The following is a 20,540-nucleotide window of genomic DNA, read 5'->3' as shown; positions in this document are numbered from 1 at the left end:
GGAGGGGAGAGGAGAGGAGAGGAGGGGAGAGGAGGGGAGAGGAGGGGAGGGGAGGGGAGAGGAGAGGAAGATTAAAAAAATAAAAATAAAAAAAGAGATAAACATTGCAGGCAAGAATTATTGATGGATTCTAAAATACTATGATGAGAAACAGGGTATCTGCAAAATCTCAAAGGTTCTCCCAGTAAGATTCTTGTTAACTGCAAAGGGGAAAACAGAACATTACAGTGAAAAAATCTAGCAGATGTTATGTAACTAACCAAAGTTTGTATCAATATCATATATCTCTGATTTCATACAAGATAACTACAATATCATTCCTACAACATTATTGCCAAATCTGCACAAATTCAATCCAATCATGAGAAAAAAACAAATCCAAATTGAGGAATATTCCACAAATAACTGACATGCAATATAGGCTCATCAAAAATGTCAAGTCCATGAAAGACAAAGAAACAACGAGGAACTGTCATATACCAGAGGAGACTATGAAGACATGACAAATAAATGCAATATGGCAACCACAGCCACTGGAAAATGCAAGTGGAATCCTGGAGACAGCCAGAGAGGGAAAGTCTCATATTCTGTGTGAAAAGTCTTGCCCCGCTAGTCACTACCTGTTCTATCACTATCCTAAACACTATGGCTAATATCGACTATGTTTCCATACTATGTTAATGAAATTATGCAGTATGAATATTTTTTGAGTGGAGCTTCTCTTGTCGAACGTTACTTACATGAATACGTCACAATGTATTCATTCCACTTCTACTAGTTACTAGGTATTTGGGCAGTTCACAGTTTTGGGAAGCTACAAATAATGATGCCATAAACATTTTTGCTTGTCTCTTGGTACATACAGACATGAATTTCTAAAATAGATAACCAAACTGTTTTCCAAAGTAGTTGTACCAATTTAGTTTCCCAATAGCATGTGATAAATCCTTTTGCTCCACTTTTTTTTTTTTTTTTTTTGATACAAAGAGTCTCGCTCTGTCACCCAGGCTGGACTGCAGTGGAGTGATCTCGGCTCACTGCAAACTCTACCTTTCAGGTTCAAGTGATTCTCATTCCTCCCAAGTAGCTAGGACCACAGGCATGTGCCACCACACCTGGTTAATTTTTGTATTTTTTGTAGCAACAAGGTTTCACCATATTGGTCAGGCTGGTCTCAAACTCTTGGCCTCAAGCAATCCACCTGCCTCAGCCTCCTAAAGTGCTGGGATTACAGGCTTGATTCACCATGCCTGGCTCCTTTTGCTCCATTCTAACCAACATTTTCGTATTTTCTTCAGTCTTTTTCACTTTTTTTTTTTTTTTTTTTGAGATGGAGCCTCACTCTGTCGCCCAGGCTGGAGTGCAGTGGCGTGATCTAGGCTCACTGCAACCTCCGCCTCCTGGACTCACGCCATTCTCCTGCCTCAGCCTCCCGAGTAGCTGGGACTACAGGAGCCCACCACCACGCCTGGTTAATTTTTTGTATTTTTAGTGGAGATGGGGTTTCATCATGTCAGCTAGGATGGTCTCGATCTCCTGACCTTGTGATCCGCCTGCCTCGGTCTCCCAAAGTGCTGGGATTACAGGCGTGAGCCACCACGCCCGGCCCCCTTTTTCACTTTTAACCATTTTGGAAGGTGTGTCATGTATCTTACTGTAATTTTAATTTGCATTATCTGATTATTAAGTTGATAACCTTTATATTTATTAGTCATTTAGATTTCTTCTTCTGGGAAATGCTTAAGTTCCTTACACATTTTTAAATTCAGTCTATATTGTGGACATCAGTTCTCTGACAGTTGTTTGTGTTGCAAATATTTTTCTCATTTTCACTATGATGTCTTTTGATAAACAGAAGTTCTTAAATTTATTGTAGTCTAATTTATCAATATTTTTCCTTAAAAAGTAGTGCTTTTTCTATGTATATACATTTTTTGGGTTTTTTTTTTTGTTTTTTTTTTCCCTGAGACAGAATCTCCTTCTGCCGCCCAGGCTGGAGTGCAGTGGTGCAATATCAGCTCGCTGCAACCTCTGCCTCCCGGGCTCAAGTGATTCTCCTGCCTCTGTCTCCTGAGTAGTTGGGACTACAGGCGTGCACCACCATGCCCGGCTGTTTTGTATTTTTAGTAGAGATGGGGTTTCACCATGTTGTCTAGGCTGGTCTCAGAATTCCTGACCTCAGGCAATCTGCCTGCCTCGGCCTCCCGAAGTGCTGGGATCACAGGCATGAGACATCACACCCAGACCCTTTTTCCGTATTGTTAAACAAATCTTTTCCTATCCTTAAAGGTCATAAATACAATAAACTATATTATTATCTGGAAGCCTATCATAGTTAGAACTAACATTCACCTGGAATTAATGAAGTTAATACGAAGTTAAATATGGGTAAGGTTTTATTTGTTTCAACATGTGTATACAATTAAACCAGCACTTTTCTTGACCACTATAAGTCATCACCTTTGTAAGAAATCAAGTGTGCCTACAAAAGTGAATCTGTGTCTGATTTACTTTTCCTTAGAGGAGCACTATGCTATCCTAATTAAACTCAGTATTCAGTATAGCAAGTCTTCTCATTTTGTCTTACTCCTTAGGTGTGTCTGGCTGTGCTTGATCCATGATACACCCATATAAAAATCAGAATCAGTTTTTCAATTTCTACCTAATATTATGTATACATGTATTTCTTGGAATTTAATTTGTTTGCAGTAAATCTACAGACCTAGTGAGGGATCTTTCCAATAATGACTCTCTCATTACATGAACAAGGTGTATCCCTTCATGTATAAAGGTCTTTATTTTACATCGATAATGAATTGGAGTTTCCTTACAATTATTATTAATATTTTTGGAAACAGGGTCTCTCATTCTGCCGCCAGACTGAAGTACAGCGGCACAATCTTGGGTCACTGCACCTCTGTTTCCTGGGCTCAAAGGATCCCCCTGCCCCAGTCTCTGATGTAACCAGGATTACAAGTGTGCTCCACCATGCCTGGCTAATTTTTAATTTTTTTTTTTTTTTTTTTGTAGAAAAGGTCTCACTATATTGCCCATGCTGGTCTCACATTCTTGGACTCAAGCAACTTCTCCCACCTTGGCCTCCCAAAGTGCTGGGATTACAGGTGTGAGCCACTGCACCCAGCCCCCTTGCAATTTTTTTTACATTTAATCCTAGACATTTTACGTTTTTGATGTTACTGTATTTTCATTTAGTTCCAAATATTTCAAAGTTTCCCCTGAGATTGCTTCCTTTATCCATGCGTTATTTACAAGTGTGTTGTTTAATCTCTAAGTAACTAGGGACTTTCCAGCTATCTTTTTGTTATTGATTTCTAGTTTAATTTCACTGTGGTCTGAGGGCACACTGTATGATTTCTATTATTTTAAATTTGTTAAGGTGTGCTTTGTGGGCCAGAGTGTGGTCTATGTTTGTGAATGTTCCATGTGAGCTTTAGAAGAATGTGTCTTCTGCTGTTGTTGAACGAGTCTATAGATGTCCATTATATTCAGTTGATTGATGGTGTTGCAGAGCTCAACAATGTCCTTACTGATTTTCTGCCTGCTGGATCTGTCCATTTTTGATAGGAGAGTGTTGAATTTTCCGACTAATAATATTGAATCCATTTGTTTCTCCTCGCAGTTCTATCAGGTTTTGACTCGTGTATTTTTACGTTCTGTTGTCAGGTGCATACATTTTAAGGACTAGTATGTCTTCTTGAAGAACTGACCCCTTTATTATTATGTAATGTCCTTTTTTTTTTGAGACTGAGTTTCGCTCTTGTTGCCCAGGCTGGAGTGCAGTGGCGTGATCTCGGCTCACCGCAACCTCCACCTCCCAGATTCAAGCGATTCTCCTGCCTCAGCCTTCCTGAGTAGCTGGGATTACAGGCATGTGCCACCACACCCAGCTAATTTTGTATTTTCAGTAGAGATGGTGTTTCTCCATGTTGGTCAGGCTGGTCTCGAACTCTCAGCCTCAGATGATCCAACCACCTTGGCCTCCCAAAGTGCCGGGAATATAGGCATAACACTTTTCTTTATCCCTGATAACTTTCCTTGCTTTGAAGTCAGCTCTGTCTGACATTAATACAGCTACCTACTCTTTTTTGTTTGTTTTTGAGACAGAGTCTCGCTCTGTTGCCCAGGCAGGAGTGCAGTGGCGAGATCTCGGCTCACTGCAAGCTCCTCCTCCTGGGTTCACGACGTTCTCCTGTCTCAGCCTCCTGAGTAGCTGGGACTACAGGCGCCTGCCACCACGCCTGGCTAATTTTTTTGTATTATTAGTAGAGACGGGGTTTCACTGTATTAGCCAGGATGGTCTCGATCTCCTGACCTCGTGATCCGCCCGTCTCGGCCTCCCAAAGTGCTGGGATTACAGGTGTGAGCCACCGCCCCCGGCCTACTCTTTTTTTTTTTTGTTAGTGTTAGCATGGTATATCTTTCTCCATCCATTTACTTGTAACCTATATGTCTGTTTATATTTAAAGTGCTTTTATAATAAACAACATATAGTTGGGTCATATTTTTTGATCCACTCTGATAATCTCCGTCTTTTTAACAGTGCATTTAGACCACTGACGTTCAAAGTGATTACTGATATAGTTGGATTAATATCTACCACATATGTTAGTGTTTTCTATTTGTTGTCTTGTTCTTTGTTTCTATTTTGTCTTCCACTCTTTATCTGCCTTCTGTGGTTTTTAATAAGCATTTTATAATATTCTGCTTTGCCTTCTTAGCATATTATATTTTTTTAACTGTTTTTAGTAGTTGCCCTAGAGCTTACAATATACATTTAAACTAATGCAAATCCACTTTGTGATTTTAAAAAAACCCTTATAATAACAATTCTAATTTTGCCATTTCTTCCCCTGTATCATTGCTACCATTTATATAGATAAACATGCCTTAGCATATATTTATACATAAGCATACATAATCAAATAAATTGTTGCTGTCATTACTTTTTTTGTTTGTTTTTTGAGACGGAGTCTCGCTCTGTCGCCCAAGCTGGAGTGCAATGGTGCAATCTCAGCTCACTGCAACCTCTGCCTCCCAGGTTCAAGCAATTCTCCTGCCTCAGCCTCCCAAGCAGCTGGAATTACAGGCACCCACCATCATCCTTGTCTAATTTTTGTATTTTTGTAGAGACGAAGTTTTACCATGTTAGCCAGGCTGGTCTTGAACTCCTGACCTCAGGTGATCCTCCCACCATGGCCTCCCAAAATGCTGGAATTACAGGCATGAGCCATCGTGCCTGGCTTCTATCATTACTTTGAATAAACTGTTACATGTTCCCTCAATAAAGAATAAGAAATATTGGGCCAGGTATGGTGGCTCATGCCATAATCCCAACATTTTGGGAGGCCAAGGCAGGAGGTTCACTTGAGGCCAGGAGTTCGAGACCAGCCTGGGCAACGTAGTAAGACCCATCTCTACCAAAAAGATATATATATTTTTAAGTTAGTTAAGCATGGTGGTGGGCATCTGTAGTCTCAGCTACTCTGGAGGCTGAGGCAGAAGGATTGCTTGAGCCTGCTGCAGTGAGCTAGGATCACACCACTGCACTCCAGTCTGAGCAACAGAGCAAGACTCTTATCTCTAAAAAAAATTAAAAAGGAGAAGAAGAAAAGAAAATCAAAGGTTTTCTTTTGCATTTTAAAATTCCTTCAAAAAAAAAAAAAAAACCACATTCCTTCTCTAACACTCATTTTGTTTTTTTGTTTTTTTTTTCTCTTTCCTCAGAAACCATATGCGGGCAAGGACAGAGAGGAGTGAAATATTTAAGGCATTTAAAGCAAACAACCACTAATTTAGAACTGTATATCAAGCATAATTATCCTTAAAAAGTACTAAAGATTTTCTCAGGCAAACAAAAATTAAGGGATTCTGTCACCAGTAGACCTGCCTTACAAGAAATATTAAAATAAATTCTTTTCCTTTTTTTTTTTTTTTTTGAGATGGCATTTTGCTCTTGTTGCCCAGGCTGGAGTGCAATGGCACAATTTTGGCTCACTGCAACCTCCGCCTCCTGGGTTCAAGCGATTCTCCTGCCTCAGTCTCCCCAGTAGCTGGGATTACAGGCGCTTGCCACCATGGCTGGCTAATTTTTGTATTTTTAGTAGAGAAGGGGTTTCATCATGTTGGCCAGGCTGGTCTCTAACTTCTGACCTCAGGTGATCCACCCACCGCAGCCTCCCAGAGTGCTGGGATTACAGGCACGAGCCACCGCACCCGGCCCAATTCTTTACAAAGAAGGAAAATTATATCAGTCAGAAACTCAGATCTACATAAAAAAAAGAAGCATTGCCGGGCGCAGTGGCTCAAGCCTGTAATCCCAGCACTTTGGGAGGCTGAGACGGGCGGATCACGAGGTCAGGAGATCGAGACCATCCTGGCTAACACAGTGAAACCCCATCTCTACTAAAAATACAAAAAACTAGCAGGGCGAGGTGGCGGGCGCCTGTAGTCCCAGCTACTCGGGAGGCTGGGGCAGGAGAATGGCGTGAACCCGGGAGGCGGAGCTTGCAGTGAGCCGAGATCCGGCCACTGCATTCCAGCCTGAACGACAGAGCAAGACTCCGTCTCAAAAAAAAAAAAAAAAAAAAAAGAAGCACATCAGAAAAGAAATAAAAGAAGGTAAAATAGAACCTTTAATTTTTCTTTTTTCTTTTTTGAGACAGAATCTACTGTCGCCCAGGATGGAGTGCAGTGGCACAATCCTAGCTCACTGCAACCTCAGCCTCCAGGAGTCAAGTGATCCTCCCACTTCAGCCTCTCTAGTAGCTGGGACTTGTAGTACATGCCACCATGCCCATGTAATTTTTAAATTTTTTGTAGAGATGGGGTCTCTCTACATTGATTAGCCTGGTCTCGAACTCCTGGGCTCCAACAATCTTCCCACCATGGCCTCCCAAAGTGCTGGGATTACAGGCATGAGCCACTGTACCCAGTTTAATTTTTCTTATTCTGAATTGAACTATCAGATAATGGCTTGTTCAAAATAATAATAGCAACAAAGTATTTGGTGATCATAGCTTATTAATATTACAGCTTATAAATTAATGAATGACAGCAATGTTATAAGGGACATGAGGGAGGAATTGGTAATACTTTGGTATAAGCTACTTGCACTACCTGTGACGTGGTATAGTGTTACTTGAAAGAGGACTTGGATTAGTTGTAAATGTATACTACAAACTCAAGGGCAACCACTAAAAAGAAAATAGAAAACATGTTAAGAGCACTGTGTTAAGTTAAACAAGATGGACAAAAAAGGACAAATATTACACAGTTCTTATGTGAGGTACACAGAAAGAAGAGAGGTTACCAGGGTGTCAGGGAAGGACAGAATACAAAGTATTTAGTGTACACAGTTTCTACTTGAGATGATAAAAAAAAAGTTCTGTTGATGGATGTACAACATTGTAAACGTAATTAATGTCACTGAATTATGCACTTAAAATTATAATTTTTTTTTTTTTTTTTTTGAGACGGAGTCTCGCTCTGTCACCCAGGCTGGAGTGCAGTGGTCAGATCTCAGCTCACTGCAAGCTCTGCCTCCCGGGTTTACGCCATTCTCCTGCCTCAGCCTCCCGAGTAGCTGGGACTACAGGCGCCCGCCATTACGCCCAGCTAGTTTTTTGTATTTTTTTAGTAGAGACGGGGTTTCACTGTGTTAGCCAGGATGGTCTCGATCTCCTGACCTCGTGATCCGCCCGTCTCGGCCTCCCACAGTGCTGGGATTACAGGCTTGAGCCACCGCGCCCGGCCTGCACTTAAAATTATTAAAATGAGGCCAGGTACAGTGGCTCACACTTGTAATCTCAGAACTTTGGGAGGTCAATGCAGGAGGACTGCTTGAGCCCAAGGGTTTGAGACCAGCCTGGGCAGCACAGTGAGACCCTGTCTCTATAAAAAAAAAAAAAAAAAAAAAATTAGCCAGGCATGGTGGTGCATGCCTGTAGTCCTATATGCTCAGGATGCTGGGGTGGGAGGATTGCTTGAGCCTAGGAGTTCACGGTTACAATAAGCTATGATTGCACCACTACATGCCAGCCTGGGCAGGGTCTTACTTTTATAAGATCCTGTCTATAAAAATAAATAAATAATTTTTAAAAAGCATTAAAATGGCAAATTGTATATATATATTACAATGTTTTTTAATTTAGTGGTTGCCGAAAGGTTTTCAATATGCATCTTTAATTGCAGTCTACTTACAAATGACATTTTACCACTTCATATGTTATGTAAAGATCTTAGAATGGTATACTCCCAATCCTCCATCATTTGTGTTATTACAGTTACATATGCTATACACACACAGTAAATTTCTACTAGTTTTGCTTCAAAGTTATCTTTTAGAGATATTGAAATTAAGAAAAAATGAACTTTGTATCTATACGGCCGGGCACGGTGGCTCACGCCTGTAATCCCAGCACTTTGGGAGGCCGAGACGGGCGGATCACGAGGTCAGGAGATCGAGACCATCCTGGCTAACACGGTGAAACCCCATCTCTACTAAAAATACAAAAACAAATTAGCCGGGCGCAGTGGCGGGCGCCTGTAGTCCAGCTACTCAGGAGGCTGAGGCAGGAGAATGGCGTGAAGCTGGGAGGCGGAGCTTGCAGTGAGCCGAGATTGTGCCACTGCACTCCAGCCTGGGGCACAGAGCGAGACTCCGTCTCAAAAAAAAAAAGAAAGAAAGAAAAAGAAAAAATGAACTTTGTATCTATCTACATTTATACCACTACCATAATTCTTTGTATAGATCCAAGTTTCTGTCTTATATCAAATTCCTTCTGTCTTAAGAAGTTTCCTTACTGTTTTTTGTAGTGCAGGTCTCCTGGTAATAAATTTCCTTACTTTCTGTTTTCCTTTAAAAAGTCTTTATTTCTCCTTCACTTTTGGATGATATTTTTGCTAGATATAGAATTTCGGGTTAAGTTTTTTTCTTTCAACATCTTAAAAATCTTATCCAACTATCTAGGTTGCATAGTGTCTGAAAAGAATTGTCCTCTTTCTCTTTGGTTCTCAGTAGTCTGAATGTGATGTGTCTGGGCGGGTTTTGTTTAGTAATTATTCTGTTTGCATTCTCTGAGTTTCTTGGATCTATGGTATAGTATCTTTCTTTTCTTTGGAAAATTGTCCATCTCATCAAATATCTTTTCCTCGCTCTTTTTCCTTCTGAGATTCCAATTACAAATATATTACACTTTTTGATATTATCTCACACTGTTGGTTGCTGTGGTCTCTCTTAAATTCCCACTCTTTTTTTCTCTTTGTATTTCAATCTGGGCTATTTCTAATGATCTGTCTTCAAGTTCATGGATCCTTTCCTCAGTTATGTCAAATCTCCTGGTGAGCCTACCAAAGGCATTCAACTTTGTTATCACATTTTTCATTTCTATTATTTCTATTTCATTTTTTCTAATAGCTTCCACGTCTGCAGGAGTTCCTTTTCTGTTCATGCATGTTATCCACCTATTCTGCTAGAGCTTTTAACATATTAATCACAGTTATTTAAAATTCCAACATCTACGTCACATGAGTCTGGTTCTATTGATTGCTTTGTCTTTTGACTCTTTGCTGTTTGTCTCTTGCTTCTTTATGTGCCCCATAACATTTGGTTGCAAGTCAGACATTATGTATAGAATAGTCAAGACTGAGGCAAATAGTATTTGTGCCTGGAAATGGGCATGTTTCTTCCTTTCTTAGGCCTTTAGTTTGAGAGAGAAAGTTAAGTTAATCTAGTCAGAAGTGAAGCTGGATTTGTGTTTTATTGTTGCTACGGTGCATTCACAAGTACACCACAGGCTCCAAATTCCTCTAGTATTATCTAGGATTTAGGGTATAGCTCATTTGCCAGAGGTTTTTTCTTTTTATCTCAATGTCTGCTGTTCCACCCTCAGATTTAGGTCTTTTGTTGGTGACTACACCTCAGAGACCATCTCTTTCCATGCTCTTGCCTCTCCCATACAACAGACCGCCATTTTTCAACACTCTAACTTGGTGGTGAGGAACAGGTAGGGGATAGTACTCCCTGAGATTCAGCCACAGTCTTGGAGGCTCTGTGCCCCTGGGTCTAGAGGGTGAGAATTTCTCAGTGATTCTACCTGTCCCTCAACCTCAACAGCAGGGAATCCATAATGCTACAGTATGTATTCCTATCCCTCTCCCAAGGTACAGAGGGCTTATTTTCCCTTCTATTCTATTTCGCGGGTATAATGAGTCTGTATCTTTGTCGCAGGATTAATAAGAGTTTGTAATCCTTCCCTAACAGTTTAAAGTTTTTGTCCTAGAGCATGCAGGTACAAAAAGACACTTAGTGCCTTTCCCACAGTGGGTGCCTTTCCTTCCACCAGAATGCACATGAGCAAGGCTTTTTCACTCTTGGAGATGCTTTCTCCCTGCAAATCTGATCGATCTCTAATTCCTCCTTCCTGTGTTCCAAACTGGATCCTGTAAAACTCTTGCCATAGGCCTGCACATCCATCTCCTTTGATTTGGAGATCTGAGTTCTACCAGCTTTGCCTATGATCTGTTAGCCACAAGCATCCCATCGCAGAATCTTCCCACACCCATGCGTGATTTTCACTGTATTTGGCAGCCCTTCACCACAGATTATGATTCAGATTTACTAATATTTCCTACATTTGACAATAAAGAAGTTTTTGCATTTGTTTCCCACTCTCCTGGTGGCTTTGTCATTCAAAGAGGAAGAGGTGAAATCTGTTTCTTTATTTATTTTATTTTATTTTATTTTATTTATTTTTTTTGAGATGGAGTCTCGCTCTGTCGCCCGGGCTGGAGTGTAGTGGCCGGATCTCAGCTCACTGCAAGCTCCGCCTCCCGGGTTCACGCCACTCTCCTGCCTCAGCCTCCCGAGTAGCTGGGACTACAGGCACCCGCCACCTTGCCCGGCTAGTTTTTTGTATTTTTTAGTAGAGATGGGGTTTCACCGTGTTAGCCAGGATGGTCTCGATCTTCTGACCTCGTGATCCGCTCGTCTCGGCCTCCCAAAGTGCTGGGATTACTGGCTTGAGCCACTGCGCCCAGCCGAAATCTGTTTCTTTAACATGACTTTTTTACAACCAGAATCTTTGTAAGAAAATTTGTTCTCCATTTGAATATCAGTACAAATAAATAAGCTTGGGTACATACATATCAGAATAAGAATAACATCAAAAACAAGAATTCAAAGGTATTATATAACCACTAAACAGGCTTTCCATGTTAAAAAAGAATATTGAAAACAATTACAAAAGATTCATCAATTCAATACGATATAAAATCCTTATCTGAAATATGTAATTCTCACCACTTTAAGAGAGATATAAATGAACAAAGAATAATCAAAAAGGGCAGGTAACATGACTGGGTTTTTACATATGGAAAACTAAAAATAGTGGGACTCCCTGGGCATGGTGGCTCACGCCTGTAATACCAGCATTTTGGGAGGCCGAGGCAAGCGGATCACGAGGTCAGGAGATAGAGACCATCCTGGCTAACATGGTGAAACCCCATCTCTACTAAAAATACAAAAAATTAGCCAGGCATGATGGCAGGCGCCTGTAGTCCCAGCTACTCGGGAGGCTGAGGCAGGAGAATGGTGGGACTCTTTACCATATAAAGACAACAGCTAAAAGAATACGGTCAAATCTCACAAAATCACAGACAACACTGACTGTGCGTCAGTGTCTTCACAAATCCTAGAAAAAAAGAACTATGCCCTATGGAACACTGCTATGGGCTAAACGGTTCACCCCAAAATTTGTATGTTCAAACCCTAACCTCCAGTATGACTGTTTGGATATAGGCCATTTATGAAGGCTGTCTTAGTCCATTTAGGGTGCTATACCAAAATATCTTAGACTGGAAAATGTATAAACAACAGAAATTTACTGCTCACAATTCTGGAGGCTGGAAAGTCCAAGATCAAGGCTCCAGCAGACTCAGGATCTGGTGAGGGCTCACTTTCTGCTTCAAAGATGGTGCCTTCTTGCTGTCTTCACACGGTGGAAGTTGAGCAAACAAGCTCTATCAAGCCTCCTTTATAACGGCGCAATCCCATTTATGAGAAAAAGCCTTTATGGCCTAATCACCTCCCCAAGGCCCCACCTCTTCATACCACTGCAGTTGGAATTAGGTTTCAACATATAAATTTTGGAAAGGCACAAACATTTAGAGGTCAGAAGGATGGAGCCCTGATCTAACAGAATTGGTGTCCTTTAAGAAGAGACACCAGAGAGCTCTGTTTCTACCATGTGAGGACACAGCAAGATGGCAACTATCTGCAAGCCAGAAAGAGGGCCCTCACCAGAAAGCAGCTACACACCTAGGCTTTCAGTCTCCACAACTGTGAGAAGATAAATGTCAGTTGTTTAAGCCACCTAGTCTATGATATTTTGCTATGGCAGCCCAAACAGACTATGACAAATATGAAATAAGTAGTTTTAGAATTAATTATTCTGTGTGTTTTAAGAGGGAGTTAGAGTAAACAGGTTAAAAACTAGGTCTAGGATGGGCAGAGTGACTCACACCTGTAATCCCAGCACTTTGGGAGGCCAAGGCGGTAAGATTGTTTGAGCCCAGGAGTTTGAGACTGGCCAACATGGTGAACCACTATCTCGACTAAAAATTAGCTGGCTGTGGTGGTGCACACCTGTAGTTCCAGTTACTTAAGAGGCTGAGGTGGGAGGATCACCTGAGCCCAGGGGATTGAGGCTACAGTGAGCTGTGATGGGCGATGGACTGAGACACTGACTGCCCCCCACCAGAAAAAAACCTAGGTCTAGATATAAACTATGAACAAAATTTGGGGTACTTTCTTACATTCTAAAGTCATTACATAGGGCAATTATGTTGTCACTGACAAAGCATTAAACTGGGTTGTTAGGGCATAAAACTGGACTGCACAGGTCACTAATATGACATGTAAGTATGTATGTCATACTTATGTTCTGCTCAGTAAGAGTGACAGCAAATAATGCTACTGAAATTACTTTCAATGAATGCAACAAAGTAAATGCAACAAAGTGCAATAATTTTTTTCAATTTATGACAAGGTTTTTTGACAAAAATAAAGGAACGTTCATAAACGGTCAAAAAGATAAGTCATGCATTGAGTGGCAGAAAATATACAAAACCAAAAAGGATTTTAGAATATGGCGAGTGTGACCAGGTGTGGTGGCTCATCGAGATCATCCTGTCAATGGTGAAACCCTGTCTCTACTAAAAATACAAAAAAATTAGCCAGGCATGGTGGCAGGTGCCTATAGTCCCAGCTACTCAGGAGGCTGAGGCAGGAGAATGGCGTGAACCTGGGAGGCGGAGCTTGCAGTGAGCCGAGATCTCGCCACTGCACTCCAGCCTGGGCGACAAAGCGAGACTCGGTCTCAAAAAAAAAAAGAATATGGCAAGTGTTCTTACTAAGCGTAGCAGGAGGGCAGGAGGAAAGAAAACGCTCTTAAATTCTTTCAAATACCACAAATTAAAATAACTTTAAATTCTCTAATGATACTACAGAGATTCGAAATAAAGGGATATAACACCAATAAGGCAAATATAGTTATTGCTTACATGTTTAAAAGACCCATAGGGAACTGCTGTGGACCCTGTTTCTTCTAGATAATCTTCCCAGCTTAATTCTATCTCTTCCATACCAGAGCCGGCATCTAGAATTAAAAATAAAATAAAAACAGGTGAATCCCAATTAAAGAAAACTCAAGGTATAAAAACATAAACCTAATAAACCTAACTTTACAGAATTTACTTCACGACTGATTTTGCACAAAATAATTAAGTGGGGTTTTTTTGTTTTGTTTTTGTTTTTTAAATGATAGGTGCCCTTAGTGCACTGATTGTCAACGAATCTTCAAAGAACAGCGGTCTGACATGCTATCTCTTGCTGAAGAGGCACCCAAATCTAGATTTCACCCAAATGGATCATATAAAACTGGTGGGAGTATAAACCATTACTATCACTTTGGACTGAAATTTAGTATTCTAATGTCAAACATTGAAGATACTTAATAAGCATTTCAAACTTTTTTCAACTTGATCCTTTCTTAGCACTCTCTGAGTGAAAAATACTCCTAGTAAATATTTTAGCTTAATCAAAAAAAAGCGTCATTATCCTTGCCTCCCTTCCTTTTTCTCCATACCTTATATCCAATCCATAGAATAATTTTGTAGGTACTATCTTCAAAATATATCCAAAAGCTAGAAAGATCTCCTAACGTCACAACTAAATCAACTAGAGAACCAAGAGCAAACAAACCCCAAAGCTAGCAGGAGACAAGAAATAACCAAGATCAGAACGGAACTGAAGGAGATAGAGACACGAAAAACCCTTCAAAAAAAATAAACAAAGCACGCTGGTTTTTTGAAAAAATTAATAAAATACCCATAATCCCAGCATTTTGGGAGGCTGAGGTGGACAGATCACTTGAGGTCAAGAGTTTGAGACCAGCCTGGCCAACACGGTGAAACCCCATCTCTACTAAAAACACAAAAATTAGCCAGGCATGGTGGCACATGCCTGTCATCCCAGTTACTCAGGAGGCCGAGTCAGGAGAACTGCTTGAACCCAGGAGGCAGAGGTTGCAGTGAGCTGAGATCGTGCCACTGCACTCCAGCCTGGGTGACAGAGCGAGACTCTGTCTCAAAAATAAATAAATAAATAAATAAATAAATAAATAAATAATAAAATAGACTACTAACTAGACTAATAAAGAAGAAAAAAGAGAAAAATCACATGGACACAATAAAAAATTATAAAGGAGGTATCACCACCGACCCCCACAGAAATACAAACAACTATCAGAGAATACTATAAATACTTCTATGCAAATAAATTAGAAAATTTAGAAGAAATGGATAAATTCCTGGACACATACACCCTCCCAAGACTGAACCAGGAAGAAGTTGAATACCTGAGTAGACCAATAATGAGTTCTGAAATTGAGGCAACAATGAACAGCCTACCAACCAAAAAAAAAAGCCCAGGACAGATGGATTCACAGCTGATTTCTACCAGAGGTACAAAGAAGAGTTGGTATCATTTCTTCCGAAACTATTCCAAAAAACTGAAAATGAGGGACTCCTCCCTAACTCATTTTATGAGGCCAGCATCATCCTGATACCAAAACCTGTCAGAGAAACAACAAAAAAGTAAACTGGCCGGGCGCGGTGGCTCATGCCTGTAATCCTAGCACTTTGGGAGGCCGAGGCAGGCGGATCACGAGGTCAGGAGATCGAGACAAAAAATTAGCCGGGGGAGGTGGCAGGCGCCTGTAGTCCCAGCTACTCGGGAGGCTGAGGCAGGAGAATGGCATGAACCCCGGGGGCGGAGCCTGCAGTGAGCCGAGATCGCGCCACTGCACTCCAGCCCGGATGACAGAGCGGAAAAAAAAAAAAAAAAAAGAAAACTTCAGGCCAATATTCCTGATGAACATCGATGCAAAAATCTTCGATAAAATACTTGCAAACAGAATCCAGAAGCACATCAGAAAGCTTATCTACCACAATTACGTAGGCTTCATCCCTGAAATGCAAGGCTGGTTCAACATAAGCAAATCAATAAACGTAGTTCATCACATAAACAGAATTAAAGATAAAAACCACAAGATGCCAGGAGCGGTGGCTCACACCTGTAATCCCAGCACTTTGGGAGGCCAAGATGGGAGGATCATGAGGTCAGGAGATCGAGACCATCCTGGCTAACATGGTGAAATCCCTTCTACTAAAAATAAAAAAAATTACCCGGGCGTGGTGGCGGGCACCTGTAGTTCCAGCTACTCGGGAGGCCGAGGCAGGAGAATGGCATGAACCCGGGAGGCAGAGCTTGCAGTGAGCCAAGATCACGCCACTGCACTCCAGCCTGGGCGACAAAGCGAGACTCCATGTCAAAAATAAACAAATAAATAACCACATGATTATCTCAAAAGACAAAGAAAAGTCTTGGAAAAAATTCAACATCCCTTCATGTTAAAAACTCTCAATAGGCTGGACGTGGTAGCTCACACCTGTAATCCCACCACTGTGGGAGGCCGCTGTGGGCAGATCACAAGGTCAAGAGATCGAGACCATCCTGGCCAACATGGTGAAACCCCGTCTCTACTAAAAATACAAAAATTAGTCAGGCATGGTGGCACACACCTGTAGTCCCAGCTACTCGGGAGGCTGAGGCAGGAGAATTGCTTGAACCAGGGAAGCAGAGGTTGCAGTGAGCTGAGATCGCGCCACTGCACTCCAGCCTGGTTATGGAGTGAGGCACTGTCTCAAAAATAAACAAATAAATAAAATAGGCCGGGTGCAGTGACTCACGCCTGTAATCCCAGCACTTTGGGAGGCCGAGGCAGGTGGATGACAAGGTCAGGAGTTTGAGACCAGCCTGGCCAACATGGTGAAATCCCGTCTCTACTAAAAATACAACAAAAAAAATTAGCTGGGCATGGTGGCACACACTTGTAGTCCCAGCTACTCAGGAGGCTGAGGGAGAAGAATCACTTGAACAGGGGAGGTGGAGGTTGCAGTTAGCTGAGATTGCGCCACTGCACTCCAGCCTGGGCAACAGAGCAAGATTCCATCTCAAAAACTAAATAAATAAAATAAAATAAAATAAAAACTCTCAATAAACTAGGTATTGATGGAACATATCTCAAAATAATAAGAGCCATTTATGACAAACTCACAGCCAATATCATACTAAATGGGCAAAAGCTGGAGGCATTCCCCTTGAAAACTAGCACAAGACAAGGATGCCCTCTTTCACCACTCCTATTAAACATAGTATTGGAAGTTCTGGCCAGGGCAATCAGGCAAGAGAAAGTGAGAAAGGGTATTCAAATAGGAAGAGAGGAAGTCAAACTGTCTCTGTTTGCAGATGACATGATCCTATATCTAGAAAACCCCATCGTTTCAGCCCAAAAGCTTCATAAGCTGAAAAGCAACTTCCGCAAAATCTCACGATACAAAATCAATGTGCAAAACTCACAAGCATTCCTATACACCAACAACGGACAAGCAGAAAGCCAAATCATGAATGAACTTCCATTCACAATTGCTACAGAGAATAAAATACCTAAGAATACAGTTAACAAGGGAAGTGAAGGACCCCTTCAAGGAGAACTACAAACCACTGCTCAAGGAAATCAGAGAGAACACAAACAAATGGAAAAACATTCATGCTCATAGACAGGAAGAATCAAAACATCATGAAAATGGTCATACTACCCAAAGTAATTTATAGATTCAATACTATTCGCATTAAACTACCACAGACATTCTTCACAGAATTAGAAACAAACTTTTACATTTCACAGGAAACCAAAAAAAAGCCAGTATAACCAAGATAATCCTAAGCAAAAAGAACAAATGTGGAGGCATAATCCTACCTGACTTCAAACTATACTACAAGTCTACAGTAATCAAAACAGCATGGTACTGGTACAAAAGCAGGCACCTAGACCAATGGAACAGAATAGAGAACTCAGAAATAAGACTGCACATCTACAACCATCTGATTTTTCAACAAACCTGACAAAAACGAGCACTGAGGAAAGGATTCCCTATTTATTAAATGGTGCTGGGAGAACTGACTAAGTCATAAGCAGAAAATTGAAACTGGATTCCTTCCTTACACCTTATACAAAAATTAACTCAAGATGCATTAAAGACTTAAATGTAAAACCCAAAACTATATAAACCCTAGAAGAAAATCTACGCACTAACATTCAGGGCATAGGCATGGGCAAAGATTTCATGACAACAGTAATCACAACAAAAGTAAAAATTGACAAACGGTATCTAATTAAACTAAAGAGCTTCTACATAGCAAAAGAAACGATCACCAGTGCAAACAGACAACCTATAGAATGGGAGAACATTTTTGTAATCTCGCCATCTGACAAAGGTCTAATATCCAAAATCTACAAGGAACTTAAACAAATTTACAAGAAAAAACCCAACAACCCCATTAAAAAGTGGACAAAGGACATGAATAGACACTTTACAAAAGACATTCATGCGGCCAAGAAACATTAAAAAAAGCTCAACCTCACTGATGATTAGAGAAATGCAAATCAAAACCACAATGAGATACCATCTATTGCCAGTCAGAACGATGAGTATTAAAAAGTCAAGAAATAGGCTGGGCAGGGTGGCTCATGCCTGTAATCCCAGCACTTTGGGAGGCCGCAGCAGGAGGATCACTTGAGGTCAGGAATTCAAGACCAGCCTGGCCAACATGGTGAAACCCCATCTCTACTAAAAATACAAAAATTAGCCAGGTGTGGTGGCGTGCACCTGTAATCAAATCTACTCAGGAGGCTGAGGCAGGAGAATCGCTTGAAGCTGAGAGGCGGAGGTGACAGTGAGCAGAGATCACACCACTGCACTCCAGCCTGAATGACAGAGTGAGACTCTGTCTCAAAAAAATTAAATTAAAAAGTCAAGAAACAACAGATGCTGTTGAGGCTGCAGAGAAATAGGAACACTTTTACGCTGTTGGTGGGAATGTAAATTAGTTCAACCATTGTGGAAGACACTGTGACAATTCCTCAAAGACCTGGAACCAGAAATACCATTTGACTCAGCAATTCCATTACTGGGTATCTACCCAAAGGAATATAAATCATTCTATTACAAAGATACATGTAAACGTATGTTCATGCAGCACTATTCTCAATAGCAAACACATGGAATCAACCCAAATGCCCATCAATAATAGACTGGACAAAGAAAACCTGGTACATACACACCATGGAATACCATGCAGCCATAAAAATGAACGAGAGTATGTCCTTTGCAGGGACATGGATGGAGCTAGAAGCCATTATCTTCAGCAAACTAACACAGGAACAGAAAAGCAAACCCCACACGTTCTCACGTATAAGTGGGAGCTGAACAACGTGAACACATGGACACATCAGTGGCGGGGGAGGGGGGAATACACACTGGGGCCTGTCAAGGGGGATGGGGGAGGGAGAGCATCAGGAAAAATAGTTAATGTATATTGGGCTTAATACCTAGGTGATGAGATGATAGGTGCAGCAAATCACCATGGCACATGTTTACCCATGTAACAAACCTGCACATCCTGCACATGTATCCCGGAAATTAAAAACAAACAAAAAACATATCTCAAATCGAATCACTTCCCACCACATCTATTGGCTATCTCTAGTCCAAGGCCTAGCCACATTATCTTCCAACTTTCAACTGCACTTAAAATCTAAAATCTGTGGGACACTAAAAAGGCTGTACATGACCTGATCCCTGGCTGCCCACCCTACCACTTTATCCCCAGCCAGACTATCCATGCTCACCACACTTGGGTGACAATGAGGTTCTTGCCATTCTTTAATCATATTCTTTCCACAAAGTCTCTACATTTGTTATTCCTCAGCTCAAAGAATCATCTCCCAGTGTCCTTCATGCTCCCTTTCATTCAAGTCTCTACTCAAATGTTCCCCTTCAGAAAGGCAACAGTATCCATCTTTCGGCTCTGCCTCCCTTTTCTTCATGGCATTCATTCCTATTGACAATATACCTGTAAGATCATAAACTCCATAAAGTCAGGAATTTGTCACCTAGATTCTTAAAATACTCTTGTTAAGTGAGCAAAGACTCAAGTACTCTATAATCCAATAATCTCACTTCACATAAACTCCCTAAGAGCAGAGATGGTTGTTTTTGTTTTTTTCTCCTTTTTCTTTCTTTTTTTTTTGTTGTTGATTGACGTATTCCTCTGCCCAGAACAATGCTTGTTATATAGAAAATTCCAATAAACTGCTGAATGAGTATACCCTAGGGGAAACCATACTCCACATGACCACAAGAAGGTAAATATAAGGATGTTCATCATAGCAACATTTGTATTATCAACAAATTGGAAGCAGTAAGTAGAATAGATAAGTTATGGCAATCCTTCAATGGAATACTACTATACAGCAGTTGAAATGAATGCTACTGTTGACACAGATAAGTCTCAAAAACACACATCAAGCAGAAAAGGCAAGTGCAGAATGAAAAGTACAGCTAGATACAACTTAGATTTCAAAACAAAACTTTGTAGTGTAATGTTTATGAATACATACATATTAATATAAGAGTGTAAAGACAGGGATGAAAAGAATATGTATCAACTTCAACAAAGTTACCTTTGGGCATAAAGAGAAGGAAACAGATTAGAAGGGAAGTACAAAAGACGTTTAAACTGTATTATGTTCCACTTCTTTTAAAAAATGAAAATGCAGGAAAAGATGTTCAACATTACTAATCATTAGGGAAATGCAAATCAGAACTACAATGAAATGCCACTTCACACATATTAGAATAACTATAAACAAAAAGGCAAAAAATAACAAGTGTTGGTGAGGATGTGGAGAATTAAGAATGCTTGTATATTTCTGGTGGGAATGTAAATGGTACAGCCACTGTAGAAAACTGTACAGTACTTCCTCAAAATATTTTGTAAATTATCATATGATCTATCTATCTATCTATCTATCTATCTATCTATCTATCTATCTATC

At 40.7% G+C, this 20,540-nt stretch overlaps 1 protein-coding gene across 3 annotated transcripts in view; it reads right to left on the bottom strand.

Moving 5' to 3' along the window:
• The window catches only part of SFMBT1 (Scm like with four mbt domains 1), a 133,042-nt gene that overhangs the window by 43,446 nt on the left and 69,056 nt on the right, over positions 1-20,540 (bottom strand). For all 3 annotated transcript variants that reach the window (XM_023195554.2, XM_023195555.2, XM_023195556.2), the window contains one exon: positions 13,582-13,676. In XM_023195554.2, the coding sequence (XP_023051322.1) occupies positions 13,582-13,676 (95 nt within the window). The remainder of the gene's footprint in view (positions 1-13,581; positions 13,677-20,540) is intronic.

This window comes from Piliocolobus tephrosceles, chromosome 2 (assembly GCF_002776525.5).
Source record: "Piliocolobus tephrosceles isolate RC106 chromosome 2, ASM277652v3, whole genome shotgun sequence".
NCBI lineage: Eukaryota > Metazoa > Chordata > Mammalia > Primates > Cercopithecidae > Piliocolobus > Piliocolobus tephrosceles.
The sequence above is the reverse complement of the archived record's forward strand: the minus strand, read 5'-3'. Positions and strand labels throughout refer to the sequence as shown.